Here is a 24,778-nt window from a genome sequence, read left to right on the forward strand (position 1 = left end):
TTTTCTATCTCCCCTTTTTACCTGATTTTGGACCTCAGGTCCACAACCAAGCCCACTTTCATTGGTGAACCCATAGAAATTGACCTCTGGTTTGGGTCACAGTTTGGATAGATCTTCACAGAGGTTGCCTTTGCCTATACCCCTGTGTATGATGAGGGAAGAGGACAGTGATATAGAAGCAGATCTAGGCTACTGAGCCTGAGACAGTGATAGTGGGAATCCTTACAAGCTCATGAATGAATTGATTCCAGAAGCCCACTCTAAACCATGTGCCATTTCCTTAGGGTGTTGTTATGAAGACATTTGATCCATGAAAATACACGAGAAGGCTTCGGATGCTCTTCAGCCTCCCCCTTTTAGGTCAATGGGTCCTAATTGATTTGTAGATAGTGGTCCTAGCTGCAGAGAGCAGAAAGGAGGTGGCTGGCTTCGAGATTTTTCTCTTTGTTTGTTTCTTTTGTAGGCTTGAGACAGGTGGGGGCAGAGGCCAGACTGGCAGGTTCTTTGCAGCCTAGAACCCCTGCACAGATGTAGCATATGGCAGTTCAGTGTCCAAGTGGGTTACATAGTAATGGGAAGAGGGACTGCCTCTGAAATAATCTGATTGTCCTGCTCTTTGATTACCTCCCCCTGAGGTAATTAATTATTAAAATAAAATAAAATTAAATTAAATTTAAAAAAAATCTCATGTTAAATACTATTGAAAACAGTCTACTGGATTTTCCTTTCTGAATAAATCTATATTTTAAAGGTGTTGTAAGAAAGCGATCTACTCCTTGTATATTGTAAGAGTCTTTCCAAAGCAGATGGAATATCTGTGCAGCCTCAGACTACTTCTTCTATAATATTGCCTAGGATCCTCACAAAAACCTGTCTTCCATATTCTTGATGGGAAATACTTCCGTATGTTTGACTGGCCAGTGCTTTTTTTCTATTAAAAGAAAAAAAAAGCTTTATTTTCTACTCTCTTCCTTATGTATTCCTGGCACCCCTGGCTCCTCCTCATCCGTCTCTGTATCTGTCTTGACACACCTGATGTTCCATTGCTCAGTGATTTAAAAAAAAAAATCTATGTGATCCTTACCACCACATTCCTGCTTCACATGCAAAATGACAATTTCAGTAATATTTCCCTAGAAAATTCTTCTGTCTAGCAATGTCTGCCTCATTGAAAAGGCTACTGTGAAATAAGTCAGGCTACTGTAATAACGGTTACTTCTACTTAATGTTCCTATCATCCAAAGTATGCCTCATTGTTGAGTGATGCAATTAGTTCATGTACATTAATCCTGATTCTCGGCTATATTTCATAAAGCCAGAGTTACATGATAGTATGGAGAACTCCCATAGCAGTAATTTAATATCATAAATCAAAAACTGTTAGATTTGACTCATCCTATTTCAGCTGATGATTCTTGTGATGAGGAAATGGAAGGCCCACGTCTCTTGCCTAGACTACTTATTTTTACTAGGAGAGCTGAACGCTTGCTCGCTGAGAAGCTTCTGTGTTCCTCAGTATAGATTTTTCCCTTTATCCTCCTTTTCATTTCCATCTTAGTACTCACATAAAATGTAATGATTTAGTTCCTATATCATCCATTGTCCTCACTTTGTTGGGAGAATATAAATTAGGAACTTAGTTGATATTTGTGGATTGGGTGTTTGATTGTCGGAATTGACAGTAGACTGACTGCAGGCCACATGTATCCTTTTGATGCTACTGTGAACTTGCAAAGTGTTCACAGGTACTACTTCTGTTGGCTTGGGTGGTAGGGAAAGCAGATGGGAGAGGAAGTTATCCTGTGCAAATCGAGGCTTTTTAAAATTTTTAGCCTTTTGCTGCTGTTCAGAAAGCACAGACTCCACTCATGGCAGCCTCACACATGTCTCCTTAGTGCCATTTCAGAAGGGGGGGGGGAATAAATATGGGATTTTTTTTCATAGTGAAAATAGTAAAATTGCTTAGATTCCCCCTTCTTCTGTTGGTGAAACCTCATCCCCACTAGGCACAGGTTCCTCAGCTTCAGCTACGCATGCCAAAGCAGAGCACACACAGCAGGAGGCTGAGGCCATAAAACCCAGTATAACAAGATAGGCAACAGAACGCTGAGGGCACCCTGCAGCGGGGAGAACGAGGGGGGGTGGTATTGTCAGTGCTGCTCCTCATTCAGGGGCCTTCTTGTCCAGCTAGGGAGTTCCTTTCGGAGGAAGGGGGCTCAGAACTGGTTACACAGGGACACCAGGCTATATTTCTTTGCTAAAGCTATTCCTTCCACGTAATTCTCCGTGCTCAAACTTACCCAGGGTGTCTTCACCTCCACTTTCGGTGCTAATAAATGGATTGTTCTCTTTAGCAGTTAGAGTTGCATTTGAGGATTTTTTCTTTTAAATCTAAAGCTGTATGCATTACTAGAGAACAATAAAAAGCTGCCTCCTCGTGCCTGTTATGATCTGCTATGCAGTCCAGAGGGTGAAGAGCAACTAAAAGAAGTGACGGTAATAGAGTTTGCCGTCCGTTGAGGCAGGCTGTAGCTGCAAGTATAGAAGAGGCCCTGATAGCGACTCCCTGACGGAGGGAGAGCTCTTCATGAAGGAGGAGCTGTGTGAAGGTGGGGAGGGGGCAGGGTGTGTGCAGGATTCTCACTCTCTTCAGGGTGGGTGGTGCAGCTTACCTGTGTGTTTGTGGAAGGGCAATGTCCTCTGAGGCAAATGTGAGTGTGAATTGCTAGAAGAAAGGTTGATAATTATCCCTCATTAATGAGAGGTTCAATGTAGGCTCCACATACTGTTGTGGCAGTAGGGTGAAAGTAATGCCTTGCTAATTTGTGGATTTTGCTGTATTGTTATTATTCCTTAATTGAATATGTATTAAGCTCCAACAGGGTGCTACAAATAATGTCAACTTATAGATGATTTTTCAGAACACTCAGAAGATTTCTAAACACTAATAATGGAAAGTCACAGCAGCCCTTGGAGGTGGTAAACATATTTGCCCTTTGTACAAATGAGAAGTGAAATAGGCTGTGCTCAACCCTACCAGGACTGTGGGTGAGAACTGAGAAGTTGAGGAGAGAAGAGTGTTTTCCATCACTAGGAATTGGATTAGAATGCACTATTAAGGAATTATGGTCAAATGCACTCAGGGTTGTAAGGTTTTAATTAAATTGTTCTGCTTACTGTTAGCTCTCGGGTTAGTAACAAGCTGCCGAACTCTGCTGCTGTATTTCAAATGGAGTGAGGAAAAGGACCGAGAAAGCGACTGAATGCTTAGTTCGCACATACGTAGATTTGTTTAGCCTAGGGAGGTGCTGGCGCCTTTCAGTAGATGTTGCCCAATACATCTACGATCAAAGATGGCCTACATTCCCTTGGCCGCCCCATCCTTGCCATTCTTTGTCAGCACAGACTTTCCCTGGAACCAGGACTTTTTCCTTTATACATTAACAGTCTCCTAGACCTTACCAAGTTGGAACCTTCCACACAGAGTTAGCACTTACAGAAGGCCTGCCAGGTGCTCAGCTTTGTGACAGGTGTGTCTCCCCCATCACGTGGTCTGCATTGTTCTCATGTAAGTGGCAACCAAGATGAAGGGCATATGAGCCTGTTAAGGAGTGCGTGTCTTTTAGTTCTTTCCATTTAAAGGCAGTGGGACTTAGATCTCATTTTACATTTGAACCGCAGGCAGGAGACTTTGTCACTGAGAAGGTCTGAAGTCAGTGATACACTTTTAAAACTTGGTTGCAGTGAAATATGTCTTACAAATAAAACTCACGTCTGAAAAAGGAGAGAGGCGGAAAGGCAGAATGACCAGCTCAGGTTTTCATTATTCCTTGGTTTGGTGTCGTTCTTTGTTCACACAGACTGAGCACTGAGCCATTTGCTGAGGGCACAAGTCGCTCTTTGATTGTCATTGTCTCTGCACAAGGAAGTATTTGTTAGGAAGGAGTTCAGGCAATATTCTGGACAAGAGGAAGAATTTATAAGTTGAGATGAGAATAGTGAGTCTTGAAAAGGCATCATCCCTTGTCATAGTCAGAATTTCTTCATCCTCTGGGACACTGAAGTCGCTTGTCGTGGCTGTCTGTTAATTTGTAACTGCACCAGCTAGGTACCTGCTGGAACCATGATTGTTGCATTGCAGAATCATACTCATTCAGGTCTAAGGCGAGATCGGGTCAGTGGTTTTCTGATTTGGCCTCATACTCACTTTTTATCAATGGTAACCTTGGGCATAAAAATAGGAATTCCTGTCTGGAGTGTTAATGTAAACTCACCGAGCACTTCCTAAAATATATGTGATTCATACCATGTGTTTGTTCCCACATCAGCACTGAGTCCCAAGATGCAATTACCCGTGCCCACTCTCTGCTTCGTCATGGGGCTGTGTTTATCCTTTAGCTATCTGCATCTGGGAGCAAGGCCAAGCTCCCTGTAAGATCTATCCATGTGCATGGTGTGATCAGAGATGACCCTTAGAGTCGGACCTCGCCCTCTTCTTTCCCTGAGCAGAGTCTTGTTGCCATGAATTCTAGTAGGAGGTTGTACTGTTGTACTGTTCCTCCAGAATGCCCCTGCTCCACAGCTGAGCACATTAAGTAGTGCCTTCTGTCCAAGGTCTTCTTAGTTGTTCTTTTGTCCACACAGCTCGGTCTGTTTTCCTCTTTGTCTGATCTCTCTATATTTGATTTGTTTTCTCTCATGTCTTTTGTCTTAGACACTTAGCCACATATACTCTGCCTTCCAATGAGATAAATCCATACTGGGAGGACCAAGCCTCTCTTCTTCCATCTTCCTCCTCTATGTCTCTTCTCCATCCCTTCTCTTTCCTTTACCCGCCCCCCTTCTCCCTTGCCATCTACTTTCTTGGCCATCATGCCAATACATTCTGAATATTTGATAACATAGAAAAGTGAATGAATACTATCCTACATAGGGAATTGGATGTCAGTAGAGACTGGTATCAGAGCTTGGGTTTCTTTTTAAATTTGAAAGTGTGTGTCTGTGTGTGTGTGTGTGTGCACACGTCAACTAGGCAGATAAGTGACTAGACATGCACCACCATCCTCAGGTGTGCTATAGGCACTGCGGATCTAAACTCGAGTCCCCATTCTTCTGAGATGTGCTGGCTAGTCTCAGGTCAACTTGACACACGAGCGAGAGCTATCTGAAAGGAGGTAACCTGAATTGAGAAAATGGCTCTATAAGAACCAATTATAAGGCATTTATTAAAAAGAATTTATTCATGGGAGAGGGCCAGCCCATTGTGGGTGGTTCCACCCCTGGGCTAGTGGTTGTGGGTTCTGTAAAGAAAACAAAATGAGCAAGCTGTGGAAAGCAAGCCAGTAAGCAGCAGTCCTCTACGTCAGCTCCTGCCTCCAGGATCCTGCCCTGTTTGAGTTCCTGTTTTAGATCAGAATATGCTTAAAAGTTACACCTGCGATTGAGTTGTTACAAGCCAAAACACTTCTTGTTTTGTGGTCAAAGCATTATTATGCAGATATTTACAGGCTAGCATTTAGTAAGTGTGAATTTATTAATCTCTATAGCTTTATGATGTGAGTGGGGATCTAAGTTCAATATTTTAAACTTACAAAGCTAGCAAATATTAGATATACGTATCAAATCCTTATGGTCTAAGTCTAGAATCTTTACCAGTTTTTGTGTTTGTGTTTAAAAATCTTTGGGGGAAGTACTTTGATTAAAAAGAAAGAGAGCATGTATTGATCAAATCCTCAGATTAATATACATCATGATAGTGTATATGATATGATTGGTCACTAAATTATATATATATATGTATATATATATATACCAAGTTTTGTTAATCATAAAAAATATGCCTTTTAGTTTACTTTTTGGATATGTCCATCTTTTTGACCTACTGGATACATACATGTAATTAACAATTATAGTTATATAACTATTATGATATATATTAATGTATTATAATTATATCACATTTAATATAATAAACACTATATTATCACATATTATATATTATATATGTCAGAAGAGATTAATATCAAAGCTTGGGTTTAATCTTTTAACATATTTAATGTATTACATTAATATTATATGTATTATATATTATTTCAAAGATGTAAAAGTCACCACCGTCCCAAGATTACTTTTAAATATTTCTAATTTAAAAAATTATAAAATAATTTTTCTTCCTTTTCTTCCCTCCATTCTATCCTTCCCATGCATACTCTTTTACTTTCTTTCAAATTTAAGGGTTCTTTTTCTGTAATTGTTGATATATATATATATATGTAGTGAGAATTCTAAAGTATTAGTTTCTTTAAAAGGGACAGAAATATTATAAGACTATGTTCTCGTTTTAATCTCTGGCATGGGGATATGGGGCTGCTTCAGATTGTCCACAGCAGCTGACTGTGATTTGCCTCATGCTCTGGCAGAGGCGTGATGTTGCCAGCTGCAGATAGTTTCTGTGATTTTGTGACATTTGGAGTTCTGAGGACTTTTCAGAGGGTATATGAATGCTGGGGCCCAGAGAGGCATGGTGGGCTGTTGGTTGTTGGTGTGGTCGGAGTTTGTTAAGTAGTTGTGTGCAAAGAAGATGCAACAACAAGAAGAAATTATATACCCTGACTGTGACGATCAAACTTCCCCAAGAAACTCAATGTGCCGAATTAGCAGGAAGTAGTCGCGTTTCTGACCCATATATATTTTTTCCTATTGTAAATATATGTATTATAAATATATATTTCCTATTATAAATATATGATATATAATATATATTTCCTATTGTAAACAGGAAAGTAATATAGTTGCATTCATGATGATTAAATGACATAAATAGACAATAATGACATGTATAACCATGTTTTGTTTGTGTTACTAAGTTTTTGGATTCCCTAAGGTAAAATTGTCTTCTATTCTGAAGTTGCCTGGGAAGGTGTTCTCTTTTTCGTGTTGAGCACCAGAAGTGAAATTCAGGTTGTCACATGTCAGAACCCATTTGGCATTCCACCTGACTTGCCTAAGGAGTTTCCTGAGCTATCTCAAGTATGATTTACATTTTACCACATAGCACATTTCACCGTACTTTCATTGAGAAGGTTTTGGTTTGTTTCACTTCTGTTATTGAGCAGTTACATCCATACCTAGGTTGTTTAAGTCTCTCTACTGTGTTGTGCGGGCATGCTTAGTCAGATTCTGGGGCTTCTGAATATCTGTGACTTTCGTATCCTGGGTGTGATGTCTTAGGTTGGGTAATATTCTAGGTGTCCAGTTTCCCACATGACCTTTTTTTTTTTCAAATAATATTTAAAATTAGGCTCCCAATGTGACTTTCAAATAACGTTTTTAATTTTTAAAATTACGAAATAATTACTTTATTTTTTTCCCTCTTTTTTTTTTCTACATTTGACTCCTGCCACATGTCACCTTTATCTTTCTCTTAAATACAGGGCTTTTTTTTTTCTGTAATTGTTTATACACACACACACACACACACACACACACACACACACACACATTCCATTCTCTCTTGTTTTCATTAGCACAGAAAGAGACCTCCAACAATATGATTTAATCACTAATACAGTAGTTCCGCCTGTTCTTACACTTCCCACTGAAATGAATGCCTACAACTTTATGCTATGCAAAACAAGATCAGTTCATTTCCATTGATAAATAATAAATGGCCTGACTGGTACGCAGCCAGTGATCTCGGCGTCATTTCAGGCAAGGCCTGAGCATAGATGCTATAACCAACCCTTGAATGGGAGGCCTATAATGGGCAGATTGTTGGCAGAGCTTCAAAATATTGCCTCTCTCAGATATTAACTTGTAAATAATTAGTATACTTTTACAGTAGTAAAGGCTGTGTGGAAACTGCCTGAATTAAGTCAACCATTGAGGTTGGAATCACAAAATGTGATTTTTATTTTATTTTTTTATTTTTGGTCAGCTGACAAGCTTCATGGTGTGCTATAGTTAGAAAGTCATGTGTTCTGACTGTAATTTCTATCCAGCTTGTGTGATCTTAATCTAAGAATCAAGTAAATCCATTTGATTGATTTTCTATAAGATAGCCTGTTCTGACAAAGAAAGCAGGTCTGGGCTAGAAGCAAAGGGGAATAAACAGATTCTTCACTGTAGTGTGTGGCCTTTGAAAGGATTGTGTAATTCACAATAGTAGGTGAAAGGAATGCTAGGATAGACCAGTACTAAAACATGAAAACAGTGTAAATATGCATTTAGGTGTTACTGCCAACATTCTGAATTTCCCCGGTATGATACTAATATTGAAAATTTGGGGCATTTGAAGATCATGTAGGCTGAGGTGGTATCAGTTAGGGGGCAACATTTTATCAAGAGTTTAGTTGCAGCAGCAAGTGGAATTTATAGAAACGTACTGCGAAGGTAATGAAGTATTGACTCTTGGGGATAGATATATTAGTAGAATTTCTGTTGCTTTAATTAGTTTCTGTTAGGATGGACCAGTTGCCCACATTGCTGATGATCTCAGCTCAACCCTGGAATTGGCTGTCACTCTTCCTGTTCCCTCAGCACTAGTTTTGGGGATTGATTCCCCAAATAACATGCATGCAGGCCTTGTGTCACATGCGTTGTTTCTCAGGGAAGCCAGACTTACACAATGGGATCTTTCTAGTTATTACTGGAGAGTGTGAAAACTGTTATTACAGTGGCTACTTTAAGTGCCTTAGTTATTTAGAGCAAACATTAGGCAAAGTATCAGGAGAGTTTTCCTAGTTGTTATTTGGCCTCTGGTAAGTTTTTTAACCATTAAATGACTGGCAGAACCATAGTGAGAATGTTGGTAAGAATGTAGGAGTCTTTCTGCTGCGTTTAGGACTGTTTTATGAAGAGCAAGAGAGGACATTAATCTAAAGGTACTGGGAGTAGTGTGGAGACAAGGCTTTGTGTGGGAACTTGGGCAGAACTCCAGGATGGAGCCAAGATACAAAAGAGGTACCTGGGAGGAAGAAAGCATCTGTACCTTGTTCATAATGAAGATCAAAATACAGACACAAAGCTATTCTATGAGGTCAGGTCGGGCAGCTGGGGATTGTTCCTGTAAAAGGCACTAGAATGAAGCCAGGGCTTGTTAGTACATTGCATCATCCTATTCTGAGAAAGGGAAACGGGGATCAGTCCCAACTCTCAGAAGCACAGAGGAGAGCGGAGCCAGTAGAGGTCTACAAGCTTGGGCTGGTTGCACACTTCATAATTAGTCCTTTCACTGTATAGCTCAGGATAATCCTGTGACTTGGGTCTTTGTGGTTAGAATCCTGTGACTCAGGCCATAGGCAGTTGGTGTGTTTTGTGCTACAATAGAGTACAGGAGTTGAAGGACTGATTATGTCCTGTCTCTTTGCTGGTACCCCTAGGGAACACTTAGTGAGTGATGCCTACCTCAAGACCAAGAATTAACAATAGCTATATTATGCCTATTAATTTATAGTTACTGGTTGCTATAATTAACACTGTTTATGAAAATCATCATAATTACAGCACTTTACAATTTACAAAGTATGTTCCCATCCACTTTCTTATCCGAGTCTTTAACAGCTCCCTGGCTGAAGCAGGCCATGTAACAGTCTCTTCACTTTGCAAATGAAGAAACTGTGACTCCGGAAAGCATTTAACCAGACTCCAATCCCGTGTTCCTTGCTGATTTACTGTGCTAGAGATCTGTCTGCGTGGATGCCCTTATCAAATGTCTGCTTATGATAATTTTGGGTTGCACATACAGGAGAAGTAATTTCACTTGATTCTCCGTAGCCACCCTGTGGAGTGGTGTGCCCAGCTTTCCTCTCTCTTGCCAGCTATGCAGAATATTGCCCTGTGTTTCAAGAGTTAAAGAGATCTTTCTTTTCACAATTCAGAATGTTCATGCTCTTGCATTGTGTGTAGAGATACACCCTCTGATAGAGACATTAATATTTCCCTAGCAAAAACTTGTCAACCTTGACCATTTAGGGCTGGTGAGATGGATCAGTGGGTAAAAGTATTGCTGTACAAGCCTGATGAAGTGGGTCTTTTCCCAGAATTCACCTAAATGTGGGAGGAGGGAATCAACTCTACAGAGTTAATTTCTGACCTCCAATGCCAGCTCTGTGGCTATATACATATGTGCCCACAGGAGAGCACACACATACCTCTCACACTAATAATAAATAAAATAATATAAAATAAAAAGTTGAGTAAGGCTGAAACTCAGATTCTGACAAAAAACACCACCTACCCATTGATTCACTATTTTTCCATTGTGGCCTTGGGTAAGTGCTCTGGGGCAATCTTTCAGTTTCCCAAATCCAGCCTTTGAAATGTGTGCTATTCAGCCCGGTACTCACTTGAATGAATGTGCACACAGGCACACATACTCTGAACCATTTGATTTCATTTTTAGTTTATATATTACAACACTTACTGCTTCCTACTATACCTCATGTTCTTTACCCAAAAGATGTTAATGCAAATAAGTTTATTGAATGGAAATTCTTGGAGTATTGACCATGTCATTATTTATCAAATTTTTTATGTCTATTGAACATTTGCACAGTTCAGGCCCTGAGCAAGACTAGGGAAATAGTGCGACCAAAACAAGTCACATCTTTACTTTCATTGATCTTACATTTCTATAGGGATGAGAAGGGACATACCCAAATGGTTATAAAAGACAATGTGTAGGTGGTGACTAATAAGATTAGAAGAGTAAACAGAGTGGATTGAGAGGATTGAGAGGATTGAGAGGATTGTCTCACAGAATATTCCAAGGGACAAAATAATGAGATGGATCCTTAGGATAATTTGCTACCTGGTGCCCATATTTAAAGAGGGTTCATATGCAATGAGGTGAGAATCAAGGTTAGGATTAAGGAGCTGATCTTCAACTTTTAATAAGCATGTAGCCGATCTTCCAGGTTGGGTTGGCCTGATGTAGACCTTGGTGTGTTGTGTTGGGGCTTAGCTTGTCCTGGCTGCCTAGGGGCAACCAATATATTAGGCTCTCTTCCTGTTGCCTTACCATGTTTAAATAACTTCTAAGGCTCAGGTAGAGTGTTCCTGATGCCACTTATTCTATGAAAATGTATATTTGCTTCAAAGTTTGTCAATGTAATGCCTAACCCTTCTTCCAAACCCCAGGGCCACCGCCTTGTATATCTCTTTGCTTGGAGCTGTAGGCAGACCATTTGCTTGTTTTTTCCCAGCTCTGCCCACAGTTGCTGAAAGGGGCCTGCAACAGTACAGTTGCTCCCCCTTCTCTTACTAGTTCTGAGAGGTGGTACCATGGACCATGAGTGGATGAGTGCTGTTGCTCCCTGGCTCCCTCCCTCAGACTCGCTACGCCTGCATCCTGTGCTCCTTAGTGGCCAGGGTCCTACGTTACCTCTTCCTGCTCCATGACTTACAAGCTGTGCTCACCCTCCCTTCCCATGTACATGCCCCTACTACCACTGACCAGAGGCGAAGAGATTCATGCTTCATGGTGCCAAGTATTGATGTTTCTAATGTAACACAGTCTCCCCTCCTTAACCATCGCTTCTCCAAGTAAAGCACTATGAATGATTTCTCAGTGCAGATGGCCTCGTTTGTTCCTATCCTAAAGTGCAGGCGTTGGGGCATTAATTTCTTTTCTCTAAATCTTCATCAAAATGTCTAAGTATACTGACTTTAGAGAAAAACATTTCAAGATTTTTTTTTCTGTTTGCTTATCTGTCAAAAAGTGGTAATTTTCTTCCTGCACACCTTATTAAGATTTGATAAGAACTTAAAAAAAAAAAAGACATGCAGAAAAAAGGAGAAAAGAGAAAATTATAGCATAAGAAATTTGAAATCATGATGTTTCCTGTGGAGGTTTATTGAATTTGAATGTGCATGTTTTTAGCAGGGAAATCCTGGAGGCAAGACCCTGGAGGAAAGGCGTTCCAGCCTGGATGCAGAGATCGATTCTTTGACCAGCATCTTGGCTGATCTGGAGTGCAGCTCTCCCTACAAGCCTCGGCCCTCACAGGTTGGTTCTCCCCACAGCCTCACTTCTGCCGTGATCCCCACTCTATCTGGAAAATGAAGTCGTTTCTTAGAGCCTTTCATTCTTTTCTGCACCCTCTTCAAGCCAGTGTAGAAAGGCCCCACCTCCTAATCTGACGTGCCCCATGAATGAAGTCCCAGCCCTCTGTTACCCTGTCCCAAGTGCATCCATTATAGTCATACCCCACCAGTCTAAGAATAGGAAACTATCAGCTCGTGCTAGTGAACTAGTGGTCACTCCTTAAACTTCAAAATGACACCAGGATGCTTCGCTGAGGTGTTATAGGACAGGGCAGCTTGTTTCATTGCCATGCCCTTTTTCTGAACCCTCTCTGTGGATATCTGGTGACGAACTGTTGCAATCTATACATACATGATTTAGCACGCATACCTGTATAAAGCTCTGGGGAGGAGCTCTCTTTTGTAATGGAGTTTCTTATGCTACATGTTGAGGAAGCTTCTGTATATGTTGTTGCCATTAGTAGCCATCACAAGTGCTACAAAGGACATGAGACTGTTAACAGTGAGATTTCCACATTTTTCTGTCATCTCTCCCTCCCTCCTTTTCTCCTTCTTTTTGAGACTAGGTCTTGGCTAGGCCTGGCACTCACTATATAAGCGAGGCTGCCTTTGAACTCATAGGGCAGTCTCTCAAGAGCGGGGGATTAAAGGCCTTTGCCACCACGCCCTACCCTTTGAAATTTGTGAATGGGTTACAGGCACCAGAATCCTGACTGTGTTAGTTTATCCTGTTCCTAATTTGGCTTACCTGAGAGCTTGGATATGTTTCTGCATTTTCATGTCAGTCTTTGTTTCTGAAGCTGGTATTTTATCACTACGAAGTATCCCCGACCTGGCTAAGTACTGAAAGGGTCAGATCTATAGCAGGAGTTCTGTGTCCTCGGGAAAACAATTAATAGGATTCTCGATGTCAACGTTAGGCAGGTCCTTTTGTCACTGTTTGACCCTAATCTGCTTTTTCTTTTCTAATTGACAGTGCATACATCAACGTGTAGCTCACTTGTATTGGTGAACAGGAGCCGTATTGTCAGTGTTCCTGCTCCTGTGCTGTCAATCATTCACTGCTATCTTCATCTAAGATTGATGTGTCTTTTTTTGACACATCCCTATTACCTTTCCTACGCATATGAGATTGGGAGTTGGGTTGGGGACAAAGGCAAAACAGACAAAAGACAAACTCATGTGTATCTGTGTTGGCTCCATCACTTGCCACAGTGCACATGTACTTCATTCCTTATTCATTGGCTGAGCTTTGTATGTAGAGCAGGTATGGAGTCGTTTGTGGGGACCCCAGAGGAAAAGGAAAGTGTGTTGTTAGAAGCAGAGTCAAAAGCCTCTGTAGAAGTTGGGCAGTAGATCCTGTCATGGTATGAGACAAACTGTAGCTGCTATGACAGGGACACAGGAAGAGAAGGATAATTTTTTAGACTGACAGAATCTGAACAGTCTTACACAAAGGCTTGTGAATCCAGTGGGAGGCTGGGTGGTATTTTGACACTGGAAGAAATGGAGAGAGCAGCCTGAGTCCCAGGCCTGGGTGGGACCTGCAAGCAACTGAGGAGGTGGGAAGCCACTCCACCAAGGGTGTGTAGTGGCTTTGAGGCCATGGATGAGTTTTGCTGTTAAACTGAGATCTTAGCTTATCAGTTATAGAAAGTAGAAAGTCCTTGAAGGGTCTCCAACAGGGAAAAGCTAAAATTCATTCTGAACAGAAACTGATGAAACAAGACCAACTCTGAAAAGATGCAGGGGGAGAGACTGAACCACCTCTTAGAAATAATACTTACCTTATCATACGACCTTAATTAATTCCATAATTCTAGCCAGTCAAATAAGTGCCATATACCTAGTTTCTCAGGATCGCAAGTCTATTTCTTCCCACTAGACTCGGCCACATTCTGCAAAATGCTTCTGTGCTCTCTTTTAAGCAGAGTTTTTGTTTAGTCTTTGTTTTTCACTCCTGAGGGCTTCTTTCTTTCCCCTCTATTTTTCTTCTATTGAAAAAAAATAGAAGAAAATTAAAAGAATATTTTTCTTTTAATATTTTGATTATAATTTTCCCTCTCCTAACGAGATCCTCCCCACCTCTCCTCCCATCTGAATCTATATCCTTCCCCCTCCCTTAGAGAGCAGACAGATACCTAAAGAATAATATTAAAACGTTGTATGATAAAGCATAAGCAGACAAGCCAGAATAGGACAAAATAAACAAACAAATAGAAGAAAAAGCACAAGGAACACATAGACACAGAGACACACATTGCACACACAGGAATCCCATAAACCCATTAAAAACACAACACTAAAAGTCATAATACATATGCAAAGTATGTAGTTAAAAGGAGGAAGAAAGAGAGAGAGAGGAGGGGGTGGGGACAGAGATAGACAGACAGGGAGAGCACAAAGCCCCAGCAGAGCATTATGAGAGAACCTCCAAAGATGCATTGCATAGAAAGACCCTGCTGGAAGGTTTCTCCTTGATGTGGCCTGTCTTCTTTAGGTCTCTGTCTACACATGCTTCCCATCAAATCGTGCATTTTGATCGGTTTATTCAGCAGTGGTCTTACTATTCGAACAGTCTTACTGTACAAACAAACTCATAATCACTGACAGTGTGGACAGCAGCTTACAGATCACGAAGCATGTACAAACAGCTTCTCACTTGAACAAGGTGTAGGCAACTTACCTCTGAGACACAGATAGTGCACTTTCTTCATGGACAGAGCAATCAAGGCTCAGCCAGTAATGACATATGTTTTTGACAACTGTGTGAATACAGCTGGACCCAAGGCTTACACTTTTGCTTAACTGTATGTTCTAAACCCAAAAGAAAGACTTTGTTCTTTATTTTTAATTGTTTTACTGTTGGAAAAAAATCATGAAATCAGTCATATAAGTGACATTGTTCCTTAAGAATCGTTTTCCTATAAAAAAAAAAGCAAATTGTTCATGGTTAAAATAATAGCTAGGATGACCTCTAACTTAAATAATTTCATAATTAGGTTGAAGTCTACTTTTGGTGTGGCTGCTCCATTATCAAGCTTGGTCTAGCCTGTTCCTTTCGATTATTCTAATTTAGGAAAGCAGGAGCTAATTAGGAGTCCCAGCTCATCCTTCTGTATTTTCTTCACTCCGTGAAACTGAGGTAGATATGTCAGTATTTATTGACTAACATAATTATATGCTGTGAGAACAATAATCACACACTTAAATATGTAAATATGTGCCAAGAGCAGATAATGTTGTGCTGTGGTTAAAAGGCACCTGAAATGTCTTCGAAGAACAGACTTTCCTATCTAAACGTTGGTATTTTCTATTTTCGAGGCAAACAAAATTTCAAATTCAAATCCTGCTGAGTCAGCTGACCGCCTCAAGTAGGGCTACTAGGTCTACAGTTCTGCACTCTCCAGATTCGTTGTGTTTTCCCAGTCTGTCTCTGCCTTACCTTTCTGTGGCTGCTCTGACTCATGCCGTCCATAAAATGCTGCACACTGTGTAATGTTTGCGCAGGGAGAGGTCACAGGGAGCCCATTCACATAACAACTTGGAAAGTGCTTCTGCTCTTGGCGAATTTTGCCAAAGTATTAATTACCCTTTTTTCAAAAAAGTATCTCCCATCTTCAATGTTAGTTCTTACATTTTTATCCTTTTTAAATATAATATTTTATTTTTATATATAAATTTATTTCTAATAATTTATTCACTTTATATCTCAATTGTAGCCCCCTCCCTGTCTCTTTCTGGTCCCACCCTCCCTCCTGCTTCCCCTCATCCACCTTTCTTAGACCTCAGAAGGAGGACCCCCTCCTCCCCTTTTGTCTTACTCTTGCCTATCAAGGCTCATTAGGACTGCCTACATCCTCTTTCTCTGTGGCCTGGCAAGGCCATGCCACCAGGGAGAAGAGATCAAAGAGCAGGCAACAGAGTCCATGTCAGAGACAGCCCCTGCTCCCCTTACTGGGGTACCCACATGTACACTGAGCTGCCTTCCGGCTATATCTGAGCAGGAGGTCTAGGTCCTCTCTGTTCATGGTGCTTGGTTGGTGCATCAGTTTCTGCATGACCCCCTGCCCACATTTGTTGGCTTTGTTGGTCTCCTTATAGGGCTCCTGTTCCCTCTGGGTCCTTCTATCTCCCCTCTTTTCCATAAGACTCCCTGCACTATGCCCAGAGTTTGAATGTGAGTCCTAACATCTTCTTTGATCCCCTGCTGGGAGGAATCTTTCAGAGGATACTATTGTTAAGCTCCTGTCCTGTTCCTTTTCTTCCACTGTTTCTATTCTATTTGCCCTTCTGAATGAGAATTAAGCATCCTCCCTAGGGTCCTCCTTGTTATTTAGCGTCTCTGGGTCTGTGGATTTTAGTATGGTTATCCTGTATTATATGACTAATATATGGCTTAACTCTGTATATTATAAATATAAAGGCAAGTGTCACTATGCCCTTGCTCTACAGAATTTGTAAACTTTTATATCAGAGAGATGGAAAAGTAATTGAGAGCAACACAGAAAAGGACCTTGCTGTGGTCTCTATGGGCCAAGTGCCTCACTATGTGAATAAACTCTTCAGAGACATTTTGTGAAAATATCAAACAGGATGTTAACTTTGGCTGTTCAGAGTCAGGGAGGACCCTGGTGCACAGACCACCATGTATGCTCTTGACTGCATCTGTCCTTGGAAGAACAGTGGATTTTAGAAATTACAACAGTGATGGAAGTGAACGCCTTATTTGAATCATAGGTTATTTCTAACAGCAATATAAAGTATATGGGGTATGAAGGAGACTGCCAGATTAAAAACAAATCAAATGAGATTAGGACCCAGTAGCACTCTTATTGTTGAAGGCTCTACCCTTAAAGAAGAACATTGTAGTAGGGAGAGGAGCAGTGTTTCTGGCTGAGGTGGGTTTAGATGTAATCCTTTAGTAAAGGTATTATTACATTAGCTACATGAATGATTTAATGTGTATATACACACATACATGACACTGCATGAAAGTATACAATTAAACATCTTAATGTTCAAAACTAAAACTTGCAAACATTTCATAATGTATACTAGAGAATAGTTGTAGAAGAATAGACACAAGAAATTGGAAGGGATTCTAGATGAACTGCAGGCCCAAGATGATAATAGAGTATCAGGGCTTAAGTGGCCCATAGCTCATGCAGCTAAATTTGCAACTTATAGGTAAAGAGGTTTTGTCCACAAACGGTAAGACCATGGCTGTAGAAGGCATACTGAGTAGCTGGTTGAGTAACGATTTTTTTTTCTGACCCATAACAGAGCATTTCTTTGTAATGGCAGCCAGCAAGCATAGCTCCCGTTAATATCTTCATTGTATTTCCAAAATTCTATTTTTATGGCACCTTTCTTTCAGTGTCCTGGTAATTTATCAAAGGATTAGGTGTAGCAACAAGATATTGCAAAGATAAGCAGAAAACATAAAATAGTATGCTATCCTTCCATTGCCCAATCCTATCTGTTAGATGTCCTTGGTCAAGACAGTTGCAACTTGGACTCTAGCTTCATGCTGATGTGTGTCTTCCAGAAGATGAGTGTCAGTTGTGTATTTATGATTATTTTTTCATTCTCTTGACAGAATCAGTGCTAACTTTCACCTCTTAAGTTTTATTATGAGTCTGTCTTTTCTTCCCACACAGTTTGTTAGGGTTGGAGATGACATTTAGGTTACAAGGATATATTTTTGTTGGATTATATTAATATTCTACTGTAACTGAACATTTGGTGACTTTTTTCAATCGCAATGCATTTGAAAAGACTCAAAGGGATTTCAATATTGTCATTTAGATGAGTGTAATATTGCAAAATTATAAAATGACTTATTTGTCATTGAGGAAGAAGGACAAGATGGGAAGGAAAGAGAGACTGGAAAGGAGTTTATGGAGAGCACAAACACTCCCAGTTCTCCTCATGTCCTGTAAACTAAAAAATGACGAAGGCTGTAAGACAGAGGAATGGTGTTTGTTTTAATGCCATTTTCTCTCCACTCTGATGCATAGTTCCTACTCTGGAGCTCTCATCATCCCATCCGTGGTAGGACTATTTCTCATTATGAGGTGACTACTGGTGAATGCTTGGTGGGACTCACAGAAAAGACAGGGCTGTAATTTAAAGTCTGCAGTTTTCAGCTCCATGTCCCATCTTCTTAGGTAAGGAGAGGAACTGAGGACTAGATTATGCCTTTGATGAAAACTATGATAATCTCCAAAGACTGCATTCAGGGACCTTCCTACTCAGTGAAGGTATCCGTGTGCCCGGGAGATGGCTGTCCTTAGCTGTGCAGGGACAGAAGCTTCTGAACTTGGGCCTTTTTAGACCTAGCTCAGAACTCCTCTGCATGTATATTTTCATCTGTCTCCTTTATCATGGCCTCTGTAATTCATTGCCCAGTGCAAGGAGATGTTTCCCTGATTTCCTTGAGCCACTCTAGCAAATGATCCAACTCAATAATTTGCTAGGACCAACAAGTTGGAGCCACATCATGCAAAAGTACAAACAAGCTGGTGTTCAGGACTTGTAATTGACATGTGATTGTGCACAGTCTGTGGGACTGTAGGGTCTGTAGTGCTTGAAGTTACACGGTGTCAGAATTTAATTGAATTGTTGACTATTCATCGGGTGTCAGAGAATTGATAGATACATGGTGGAAGATGGATATCAAAGTGAATAATTATATGAGGCATCCATTCAGAGAACACAAGTACATTTTCCCTTGTCAACTAACAGGAAACAGTTAGAGAGCATTTACAGGCCAAAGTTATAATATGTCTACCATTGGCTTCTTTGTCTCCAAGTCGGCAAAGCAAGAACAGTGCCTTTTTGCTGCCATGGGTTACACACCCTGAGAGAACTTCCCTGAAATGAACTGGCCTCTAGCACCAGTCTGGGATTGCTTTCTTTGCTGTATTTAAAGGTCTTTAGCACATCCCTAGGGTTTGCTTTCAAAGGCAGGGTTTTGAAGCTTGGGCTGACTCCTTCTGAAGACTGCTTCTCCTGAAAATCATCACCTCATCCTTTCAAGGGCAGAAAGCTGCTGAAACTTCTTAAGTCTCTTTGGCAGTTGTATACATACATGCTGTGTGCTTATAGGGATACAGTTTTAACTGCAACCTCAGCACTCCCACACCGGGTTCATTTCATAGAGCAGCAGCCTACTATGCAACCTGAGAAATCCTTTCAGGGGTGTACACTTTGCCCTGAAGGATGCTTATTGGCAATTCATGTGGCCTGAGGTGTTAGGTGCTGTAACCGGGCGGAGCATTGTGGCGTCATGGGTCGTCTCTTCTCTTGGACTCCCATGTTCTAGCATGCAAAATTCAGGAGCAGCTGCACGAGCAATGTATTAGCAATTAAAAGCTTCATAGTTCATATTTTCATTGCAACCTACACATGCTGTCTACATGGTAGCTGAAAGCTGCAGTGTGCTTATACTGTATGAGGAGGCACACTGTCCTTTGCAGACAAAGGATTTTACTTTTGGGAGGAGGGGGATTTGTACCTTCTTGAGAACTGGGATATAATTGGGGCATTCTCTGTTGAAGCAGGGGTTGTGGTAGTACCATATCCCTATAGTTCTTCCTTCATTTTCTTGTGAAGCATATAGGCACACATTTCTTAAGAGTGGATATGTCTGAATATTGACAGAGGCTTTTTACTATAGCTGCCTTTGAGAATGCAGTGAAAGATGAAATACTTTAGAAATGTCATGTGGAAGATATTAACTGGAATAAAATAAAAAAAGATGTGGAAAATCTATATAACATATCTGTAGAATCAAACAGATATATGTTTTGTAGTGCCCATGTTTAGAGGATCTGGATTATTTTTAACTAGTCTGTACCTGTCAAAAGACCTAAAGTTAAATAACAATGAAGTGGGGGCGGACAAGTGGTTAGCTGACTCATGGTTGCACGCTATGGGTTTGATGATGGGTAATTAATTTTTAGACTGTATATAATTGCACCTCTATAACACTTCTTTCTTTTTAAAAAAGATTTTCATGTTTATCTCATATTTGATCAACATAGTCACACTTAGCTGTTAGAACTCATTGTGAACGCTATGAAATGTAGCAATTCAACGGTATGGAAATTTAGTCTCCCCACCCCCACCGGCAGTCTACCTTGCATTGCACCCCTGCAAACACAAATGTTAGTTTAAAGTATTCAGTGTAAGCCTCTCCTCTGACGGCGAGGGGGTGGGGCTCAGCAGAGAGCACCCACTCACCTGAAGCCCAGGAGGTGCTGTTTCTGCTGCGAACCCTCAGCCTTGGTCCCAGTGGCTGCTTTTTGATGTGATTTGCTTGCTGGACCTTGTTAGTCCTTGGCCCAGAATAAGTGTTCCATTACACTGAATCACTCAGTCCAGCCATCGGTTTAAAAGGAAATATACAAAGCTACCTCTTTCCTGAGTGTTTCTATTTCACAACAGCATCTTAGCAGAAATAATTAGCCCTATGTCCATGCAGAAGCACACAGCACATTTGCAAAATTAAAGAGCACTCTTGTCAGGATGGGTTTCTGTACTTCTTTCTTCCTCTCCCACTGTTTAAATGTCTATTTTGGTAGTACCCTTGCTCAGAATCACCATAGTCCTTTTCTTTGCCTCTTTTTTCCCCCCTTCCTTTTTAAAACAACAAATAAGCAATTCAAAGCAAATCCAATTGTGCCTTTTCATGTAAGAGTATTAGGCATAACCACGGAAAGTAAGTAACATTTTTGTGTTTTAAAAGAAAAGGCTGTATCTCTGGAATCTCCGTATCTATGGTCATTGTTGTGTCCATTTTGACACCCGTCTCTTTATTTGGTTTAGAGCCAAAGTAAAGTATAATGATGGCTTGTAGACTGATGATTAGAGATGTTCAGTCATCAGCCTTACATATCATTATCGAACATAGTGAATAACTGGTTGGCTCACCACACAAAATAACCCATTAGGGTTGAACTGCTAAAGTCCGTTTCATGCTGTAAGAAATTTACCAGGAAAAATAAACATTTCATCCAGTCGATGCACCCATTTCTAATATGAAATTTGAGTTAGCTATGTTTTGTCACTTGCACATACCTATTTTCTCATAGAACTAATGAGCTGATTTTGCGTTGAAATAAAAGACCAAATTAGACGCATACTGCTGTTGCCTCATTATACATTGTGCTTTTAGTTTTTGTTTTTATATGTGAATGGAGGAGAAGCTTTCTGCTCATTTGTGTAAACTGTTCAGGTTTAGTACCATAGAAGGAAAGTTGAGTTGGGCTTTATTATATTGAATCACAAATTACTCAAATGAAAAGTAAAACCTCCAAAATTTTACCTCACAGAGTATGCACGACTGTGTCAATAGAGATGATAAAAATCCCTTAAGTTTGCATTAAAAAAAGGATTGTGATAAATTCCAGAAGACCCCAAGGCAAGATCAAGACTGTCATTTGTCTCAGCACAAAAGAAACATTCAAACTCATCTTTGTCCGATAAACAAATTGAAGTTGCCATCTAATCTAGGCAGCTGCCCTTTAGAAATATGCTAAAAATCCTGCCCCAGGTTGAAGTGGGATTAGTGAGTCACAGTTGCATCTGTTTTGGACTTTTCTAAAATGAACATGTAATTGCAGTATAAAAATATACCCCAGGTGAATGGAGGTTTTACAAGGGCAGCTGAACGGCAACCACTGATTGATACGGACTCTCCGGTTTTCCTTAACATTAACTTTTGTCATTTGAAAGTGCTGGACATTTTGAGAAGACAGTCTGCCATGATCTATAATTAAATATTATACCTAGTCTCTTATTGTTGGAATGAAAAGAGAAATAAATGTAAAATTTTATGTGTGTGTGTGTGTGTATGTGTGTGTATGTATGTGTGTCCCCTTGTTGCCTTTACAAGAGACCACTGCATTGTAATTCCAAAACAGCTACTAACATGATGGATTTCTTGGAATCATTGACAGGAGACTGATACTTAATTGCCAGATGACCTGCTGAGGTCTTTCCTTGCCAGAAACATATAAACTACATATGAATTGTGTTTCTGCAGCACCATACAGTTGTAGGAATATCTGCTTTTGGTCTCCTTCCATTATTGAATTTTATTTCTGATACTTTGACCTAGTTTTGGCAGTATGTTGTGTGTGGGGACAGGGTATGTGTATGCCATTACAAAGTACATTACTTATGTACATTTCTTGTCATGCTTTTTATTAGTTCTGTGAGAATTTCATGTGTGTTGATCACATTCACATCCCTCCTCAAGTGTTCCCAGATTTCTCCTTCTCCTTCCCACTGAACATTTTGTCTTCCTCCCTCCTTCAAGACTGCTTTATGCTGCCTAAATTCTCTTGTCTACGGAAACATGGTAGACTTATCAGTGGCTACACTCTCAGAGAAAACTGATCCTTATTCTCCAGCTGCTAATAGTTATCAATAGCTCCTCAGCTAGGGAAGGAGCTTCGTGGCTAGCTCTCCTCTCCCTGATGGGATTTGGTCTGACTCCAGCTTGCACAAGTCTTGTGTGTGCTGGCACAACTCCTGTGAGCTCATGTTTTCAGCTTCCCTGCAGTGTCTAAAAGACACTTACCCTGTGGCCACCTACTGCCTCTGGTTCTTATACCCTTCCTGCTCCTTCCTCTTTGATGATTGCTGAGCCTTTCGAAGAATGGGTGATATGTCTTTCATTTGTGGAGGACATTCTACAGTCTTATTCTCTGCATTTTTTACCTGTTGTAGGATCTGTTCTGATTATTATCTAATAAATGGAAGCTTCTCTGAGAAGGGTTGAAAGATGCATTAATCTACAGATATAATGAGGAGTCATTAGGAGCTGCTTTAGTACTGTATCTGTTTATCAGAATAATCGTTATAGGTTCTCTCCTAGAGGCAGTGATCTGTCTAGCTATGGTGTGTCTTAACCCAGTGGTCGTGCCATGTGTGGGTTTCATCTTGTGGACTGGCATTTAAATCCAACCGGAACGTGACTGATAACTTCCATAATCCTTATGCCACTTTTGTGCCCTTCAAGTAGAAGTAAACCTTATTTACGTATATAAGCCTATGAATATTTTATAGGTACATCCTCTAGGCTTCATGTACCAAAAAAAAAAAAAAAAATGAATCCTGGCTGGATTTTTGCATATGTAGATAGTGGGCAGTAAGTTCAATAACATCATACAAGTGAAAATCAGATATGGTTTAGAGTGGGTAAAAGGACGGACTGTTTCTATTATTTGAAGAATACAATATTTTATATTCCTTAAATTTCTCAAAGTTACACTGTGAGCCATTTACATGGTGACAGGAACCTTTTCTAATTCCATTTTGATGTATGCTGCACATGGGAAAATAGCAAAGATGTTACATGTTAGTTGCTGTTTGGGATGCTAGGTGCTTTCCTGACACAGATTGCCCATCTTTGCCTCTTCAGCTACTTAGCACATACACTCACCATCTTTTCTGGGCCATCAGAAATAGGAAATAGGGTCGCTGTTATTGTTGTTTCCAAAAGGATCCCGGATGACTCCGTATTTCATGGGGTCCTAATTTTAGAGCTCACTCTCTCATCAACTGGGCTATATTAAACAGGATTCTGAGTTTTAGCTTTATGTAAGAGGAAGTGAATTTCACTATCATTTGTGGATCTGATCTCATAGGAAGACTCATGGTGGTCTGTTTGCAGCCGTATTAAAACATATTCCTTGGAGTATAGTCAGAAGGAAGGGTATGGAATGAGGTGAATTTTTTATGGCCATCACTTTTCTACCATTTTTGACCTTATGAAGTGGGTGAAGGGGGGGGAGAAAGAACAGAGTTCATATTTGAAGATATTTTATAAAAGACACCTTGAAAAGAATAACCATCAGAGAGGACCTGGGATTTAAGACTGTGGACATTGTTCATTTACTTATACTATTGATAGCATAATTTATTCTTTTACTCCTTTCTTTCATCATTAATTAAGCATAAACCAGATATTCAATTGCTGAAGTAAAATACATGGAAATATAGCCAATCTTCATTGTTTGGGTGATTTAACATTTTCCATGTAGTGTAAAATATAACTTTTAATTGAATTAATAGTTTAAAAAAACTTTCAGAATCTCAAATGGCTTCTTTTAGCATTTGATACATTCATCTTGAAATTCAGTTGCATTTTCAAGGGACTTGGAATTGTAAAGCAGTTTAGATAAAAATAGGAAAATATAGAATACTAACACCATGTAATTCTAAAATTTATTACAAATCTAGAGGAGCCAGGCAATGTGGTACTGACCTAAGGTAAGCGTATGTATTAGTACCACAGATTTGAGAGTCTAGAAATAATCCATTATGTTATTGTTGGATGATATCACAGTTTGAGATATTTAAAGGTATAAAGGATAGTTTTTTAAATTATGCTGGGATAACTAGAGATTCATATGTAAAAGACTTAATATCCCATACAAAATTCAATACAAAGTAGACACCTGACAAGGGTAAGCTTGAAACTATAAAATTCTTAAAAGAAAACATGGGAATGCTGCACATGAGCTCTTAGGAATAAATAGCTTCTTACATACAGCTCGGAGCACAAAAGTAAAAGTAATAAAAACTGGTACATTTACACAATGGAATACTACTCAGCTACAATAAGAAAACTGCAATACTACAATCCACAGACCTAAAGAAGCTAACTAACAAGGAGGACCCTAGGGAGGTTGCTTAATTCTCATTCAGAGGGGCA

The 24,778-nt window shown here is 40.1% G+C and overlaps 1 protein-coding gene across 5 annotated transcripts in view; it reads left to right on the forward strand.

Annotated features, from left to right (window-relative positions):
• Positions 1–24,778, forward strand: part of Lpp (LIM domain containing preferred translocation partner in lipoma) — a 589,358-nt gene that overhangs the window by 267,970 nt on the left and 296,610 nt on the right. For all 5 annotated transcript variants that reach the window (XM_060370146.1, XM_060370150.1, XM_060370149.1 and 2 more), the window contains one exon: positions 11,882–12,007. In XM_060370146.1, coding sequence (XP_060226129.1) covers positions 11,882–12,007 — 126 coding nt within the window. The remainder of the gene's footprint in view (positions 1–11,881; positions 12,008–24,778) is intronic.

This window comes from Meriones unguiculatus, chromosome 17 (assembly GCF_030254825.1).
Source record: "Meriones unguiculatus strain TT.TT164.6M chromosome 17, Bangor_MerUng_6.1, whole genome shotgun sequence".
NCBI lineage: Eukaryota > Metazoa > Chordata > Mammalia > Rodentia > Muridae > Meriones > Meriones unguiculatus.